Source organism: Bos taurus, chromosome 8 (assembly GCF_002263795.3).
Source record: "Bos taurus isolate L1 Dominette 01449 registration number 42190680 breed Hereford chromosome 8, ARS-UCD2.0, whole genome shotgun sequence".
Classification (NCBI taxonomy): Eukaryota; Metazoa; Chordata; class Mammalia; order Artiodactyla; family Bovidae; genus Bos; species Bos taurus.
In genome coordinates, this window is record NC_037335.1 from 98,462,417 (window position 1) to 98,468,538 (window position 6,122).

The 6,122-nt window shown below is 54.2% G+C and overlaps 2 protein-coding genes across 2 annotated transcripts; one reads left to right on the top strand and one right to left on the bottom strand.

Moving 5' to 3' along the window:
* Positions 1 to 307: 307 nt before the first annotated feature.
* On the bottom strand, positions 308 to 1,714 carry ACTL7B (actin like 7B). Its single transcript, NM_001075697.1, has one exon. It carries the CDS (start codon positions 1,655 to 1,657, stop codon positions 404 to 406), a length of 1,254 nt encoding a protein of 417 aa, NP_001069165.1. The 5' UTR covers positions 1,658 to 1,714; the 3' UTR covers positions 308 to 403.
* Positions 1,715 to 3,871: 2,157 nt separating this feature from the next.
* Positions 3,872 to 5,392, top strand: ACTL7A (actin like 7A). Its single transcript, NM_001038570.1, is given in 1 exon segment — positions 3,872 to 5,392. A coding segment is annotated over 1 exon segment (1,317 nt). The 5' UTR covers positions 3,872 to 3,951; the 3' UTR covers positions 5,269 to 5,392.
* The last annotated feature ends 730 nt before the right edge of the window (positions 5,393 to 6,122 follow it).

Genomic DNA, 6,122 nt, shown 5'->3' on the forward strand with positions numbered 1-6,122 from the left:
ACCCAAGCCAGTCCCTTAATCTGAGCCTTTGTTCTCCCCTTGGTCTATGGGTGAGCAAGCAATTTGAGTGTCAGTTGGATTGGGCTTTGAACCCTGAAGAGCTAATGGAACAAGAGGCCACATTCTGGGCTCTATGATGATGTCACCCTCAGGAAGAGGGCAGAGGGGGAGGGGCTGGTGAGCCTCCCCCCACCCCCCATCCCCGCCCCTGCTGCTCCCAACCCAGCAGATACAGACTGAAAGCCCAACTCCCCCTCCCCACCTTCTGCTATCAGCCTAGAGCAAGAAATCCAGACCAGACAGGAGCCACCGCACTTTAAAATTTTATGTGAAATTCTGTAAATGTGTATAGAGTGGCCTGTGGCTGCCTGCCCCCAGACCTGGCCGGTGGGGACCCCGCCGCTCAGCACTTGCTGTAGATGGCCGCACTGCCCCGCTCCTCAAACTCTTCCTTGCTGACCCAGAGCTGCTGGAAGGCCTGCAGGGACGCCAGGATGGAGCCACCGGTCCACACGGAGGTCTTCCTCTCGGGAGCCGCGGCCACTGCAGGGCTGTCCCCGGGACAGAGGAGGCTCAGCTCCCTCTGGAAGCGCTCGGGGAAGCCATCCAGCATGGTGCAGCCGCCGCACAGCAGCACGTTGGCGGCCATCTCCTCCTTGAAGCCCGCCTCCTGGCAGCGGTTCAGGCAGGCGGCAGTGAGCTCGGGGAGGCCGGGCTGGTTGCTGCCTACCAGGGTGGGCTTGAAGAGCATCTCGGCGCACTGGAAGCGCTCCTGGCCGATGCTGATGAGCTTGCCATCTGGGAGCTCGTAGTCCACGCGCAGGTCCTCCAGGCACAGGCTGAGCTCCTCCTCGGGCTTGAGGGCCGAGTAGCAGCACTTCTTCTTGATGTGCTCGATGATGTGCAGGTGGTCGTCAGTGAACTTGTGGCCGGCCTCGTTGAGCAGCTGCAGTAGGTAGTTGGTGAGGTCGCCGCCCGCGTAGTCGGCTCGACTGGTCAGGCCCGGCAGCACGTCGCCCTCAGAGATGGGCACCACATGTGAGACGCCATGCCCGCTCTCCACCACCAGCCCGGAGGTCTTGCCATAGGAGTAGATGGACAGCAGCGACTGGGACGTCACGTGCATGGCAGGGATGCCGAAGGTCTCAAACAGCAGCTCCGCATACTTCTCCCGGTTGCTCGTGGGGCTGAGCGGGGGGTCCGAGACCAGCACGGCGTGCTCCTCGGGGAGGATCTTCATGGCCGTGTGGAAGATGTACTCCCAGATGCTCTGGATGCAGTCCCAGTCCACCACGATGCCATATTTGAGCGGGTTGATCAGCTTCAGAGGCGCCTCCATGTTGAGCAGCTCATGGCCCACGTAGGTCTCCTTGCGGGTGTCACCGGAGTCGGCCGCCTCCGAGTAGCGCTTGCCCACCGTGGAGGAGATGAAGTAGGTGGGCCTTGGCTCGCCCGCGTAGCCACACTTGCAGTACTGGGAGCCCAGGTCAGTGATGAGTGCCTTGATCTTGCGCACCTTCTTGGGCTTCATCTTCAGCTGAGTGGCCGAACTTGTGTCCCGGATGCCAGCATCAGGACCTGGCAGTGTGCCTGCCTCTCCCGGGTCCCCCTGAGCCGTGCCCATCGGCTTGGGGCTAGAGCTGTTCCTTGTCGCCATCTGCCTTCCTTGCTCACCTGTCTCACATCCACATCCTAGAGCTCCCTGGGGAGAAATGAGGGTCTGTCTCTAGCAGTGACTCGGCAACCCCTTAGAATTGTGATGTCACATGGGCTGGTCCATTCTGGCAGTTGTAGCGTGGGGGTGGTGGGTGGGCTTGGCCTGGGCAGGCCCTTGATCTATCCCACCCCCCCCCACCCCATCGGCCTAACTCAACTTTGCTCCAGGACAGAGCAGGTGGCCAGCACAGTTTTAGAAATCCAAGCACACTTGCGTCTCAGAGGTTTCTGCTCTTTCTCACCTTATATCCTTCTTCCTAATCCCCCATTCACTAGCTGATCACCTCTTGCTTCTCAGCTTGATGAAAGGGTGATAAATATTTGAGCCCCAGTAGTGAGCCAAAGGCTTCCGGGTGACGCTAGTGGTAAAGAACCCACTACTGGATGTAGTGCCAATGCAGATGTATGAGATACAGGTTCGATCCCTGGGTTGGGAAGATCCCCTGGAGGAGGGCATGGAAACCCATTCCAGTACGCTTGCCTGGAGAATCCCATGGACAGAGGAGCCTGGCAGGCTACAGTCCATAGGGTCGCAAAGAGTTGAACATGACTGAAGTGACTTAGCACAGCACACACACAGCCCAGTGAGCCAAGCACTGTAGCAGGCACCTCGCATGACACTTCATAGAATCCTGGGAGACAGGCAGAGCTGAGGAAATCAAGGTTCAGAATGCAAATGACTTGCCCAAGAGCAAACAGCCCTTGGGGTGTGTGTGCTATAACCCATGTTCCTCCAACTTTAATGTACCAGGTTTCCTTGAAGCGTGTGAGAGCTCTAATGATAGCAACCCGGCCACAAGCAGTGCCCAGTCTAGTCGGGAAGATGAATGGATGCAGAGGAGTTTGCAGGTGGACGTCTGTTGGGAGGACACAGGAGCACAGAGGGAGGGAGTCAGAAGGTTCTGCAGAGGGGGTGCCCACATAGAGTACTGAAAGGTAAGTGGGTGCCTGTCAGGTAGCTTAGAGGAGGGAAAGGCATCCCAGGCAGGGAGCGCAGCCTGAGCAAAGGTTCTGAGGGAAGTATGGTGCAGAGTTTCCAGTAGTTAGTGTTTGGAAAAATAGACGAGGATAAGGAGGTCATGGAGGCAACTAGGTATGTGTGCTCACTCATGTCCAACTCTTTGCAACCCTTTGGACTGTAGCTTGCCAGGCTCCTCTGTCCATGGGATTTTTCAGGCAAGACTATTGGAGTGAGTTGCCATTTGCTACTCCTGAGGATCTTCCCGATCCAGGGATCAAACCCACACCTCTGGAGGCTCCTGCATTACAGGTAGATTCTTTACCTGCTGAGCCATCAGGGCTTGGGGGGACTGCAAATGCTAGAGGTAAGGGCTTCGATTCAACTGACGACGCAGACGGCTAAGGACGGCGAGCATGGGCAGTGGGGGAGGAGCTTGTAAAACAGAGCACGCCAGGCTTCGAGGGTCTTAGTGAAGTGGGATGCACAGGTCAAGGGGCACAGGGTGAATAATGACCCCCACCCCAAGATGTCCACATCTGAATCCCTGGCATCTGTGAATATGTTACCTTTGTAAGTGCTTGGCAGAGTTGCCATAGCAGCAATTGGTCCTAAGTCAGATGGTATCAAGTCTTTGTTCAAAATTCTCTAGTGCTTTCTGGCCTCATGCAGAGTTAGAGCCAAAGTCCTAGCAATGGCCTGTGAAGCCTGATGAGAGAATCTGCCTGCAATGCAAGAGACCCAGGTTCGATCCCTGAACATCCTTTGGAGGAGGAAATAGCAACCAACTCCAGTATTCTTGCCTGGAGAATTCCATGGGCAGAGGAGCCTGAAGGGCTACAATCCACAGGGTCACAAAGAGTCAAACACGACTGAGTAACTAACACACACACACACATCCCCATATATTTATTTTGGTTATTGTCTGTCTCTCCCCCAACCCCCACTGACTAGAAGATAAGTTCTATGAGGGCAGAGATTTTTGTCCTTTTTTTCCCCTCACTGCTGCCTGCCTTGCACATAGCGAGCACTCAAGAAATACTGCTTGGATAAGCCAGGTTTATTACAAAATTTAGAAAAAAGTAAATCACTTCAAAAACTCTTATCTCAAATATACCCTAACACAAGACAAAGGTTCCCAGTAACTAGAAAGCCCTGGGACACTCAATTATGTCATAATCAGTGATGTCACCACTGGAGAAATTCTCAAGTTGCCCTCTTATTTCAGCCTTTCAGGCCTTGAGGCCGGTGGGATTGAGGAACTCTCTGAGAGCAAGATGGCTCTCGAGAGCGTGTGGGCGCCACAGGCAGCAGTCATAGGGGATGGGCTATCCGAGAGAGTAGGAGAGCAGGCCTCCCCACAGACACAGGTCCTCCAGACCGCCTCCTTGAAGGATGGCCCAGCCAAGCGGGCAGTGTGGGTGCGCCGGGACCATTCAGAGCCAGAACCTACGACGTCACCTGAGGTCAAGAAGCCCAAGCTAGAGCTGACCAAAGCTGTGGTCGTGGACCTTGGCACAGGCTACTGTAAATGTGGCTTTGCCGGGCTGCCAAAGCCCACCCACAGGATCTCAACCACAGTGGGCAAACCCTACATGGAGACCGCCAAAACCGGTGACAATCGCAAGGAGACATTCGTGGGGCACGAGCTTATCAACCCAGAGGTTCGTCTCAAGCTGATTAACCCTCTGCGACACGGCATCATTGTGGACTGGGATACAGTGCAGGATATCTGGGAGTATCTCTTCCATCAGGAAATGAAGATTGCCCCAGAGGAGCACGCAGTCTTGGTTTCAGATCCACCCCTGAGCCCACACACCAACAGGGAGAAGTATGCCGAGATGCTGTTTGAGACCTTCAAAACACCCGCGATGCACATCGCCTACCAGTCCCGCCTGTCCATGTACTCCTACGGCAGGACCTCCGGCCTGGTGGTGGAGGTCGGCCACGGCGTGTCCTACGTAGTTCCCATCTACGAGGGCTACCCTCTGCCCAGCATCACCGGACGGCTGGACTATGCGGGCTCCGACCTGACAACCTACTTGATGTGCCTGATGAACACTGCAGGGAAACACTTCACCGAGGGCCAGCTGGGCATCGTGGAGGACATCAAGAAGAAATGCTGCTTTGTGGCCCTGGACCCCATTGAAGAGAAGAAAGTCCCAGCTACTGAGCATATGATCCAGTATACCCTGCCAGATGGGCAGGCAATCTACCTGTGCCAGGAAAGGTTCCTCTGCTCGGAGATGTTCTTCAAGCCTTCTCTGATCAAGTCCATGCAGCTGGGCCTCCACACCCAGACGGTGTCCTGCCTCAACAAGTGTGACATCGCCCTCAAACGAGACCTCATGGGCAACATCCTGCTCTGCGGGGGGAGCACTATGCTCAGCGGGTTCCCTAACCGTCTGCAGAAGGAACTGAGCAGCATGTGTCCCAATGACACCCCCCAGGTAAGCGTGCTGCCGGAGAGAGACACGGCAGTGTGGACTGGGGGCTCCATCCTGGCGTCGCTTCAGGGCTTCCAACCGCTGTGGGTCCACCGCTCTGAGTATGAGGAACATGGGCCTTTCTTCCTCTACAGAAGGTGCTTCTGAACTCCAAGGCAGCGTGGTCGCTGTGCCATGCATCGGCTTTGCTGGGTGAGCACGTATCTCACACACAGGGAGCAGTCAGCCCGTTCACTTCTGTAGTATTAAACAACCCTCATGTTTCCTTCCACAGTGTGTTTCTCTTTCCTTACGCATTGAGAACGTCATGCATGAAGCATCTGCCTTAGAATATGCATTTGCCCAAACAATGGTGGGGGTGGGAGGAGGGAAGGAAGGGGGAATGATTATGGACCAGAAAGACATGCATTATGTTGATTGCTGAAGTATTTGGGGGAGAAACTGTCTCTACAATTACTCTGTCCCTTATTTTGTGTATTCCCCACTTAAGGTACTATAGTATTGTTAAACTCTGGGAGTGTGATACATTTAATAGAGTAAATGCTGTCGTGGCATTTAAGAATATCCCTTTCAATAAACAGCAACAGGAAGTATGCGGTAATGGTTCAATCTCCCACACAGGAGCAGAGCACGTTTCACACTTGATCAGTACCTCTGAGGGCTCGGAAGAGCTGATGATGTCTGACACCTGCTTTGATTGGACTTTCTTTTAGTCCCAATAGTCACTGATAATGTCTCTATCAGTTCTTACCAAGCCATCATGGTGACTAGCTGCTGAAACCCATGTGTTATGAGCAAGGTATGTGTTATCTTAAGGGAAAAACTCTTCAGGGAATAGGTGCTAAATAGATTTCCCCCTTTAAAAACTGGAGGAAGATTTATCTTGGTTTATCAGCACTAAGATCATGAGGGGGCAACCCACAGCCATTCTCCAGACACTTTAAACAGCAGCTACTCATCTCCGACATGACTGGATTCTCCATCAACCCGCAGGGTATACA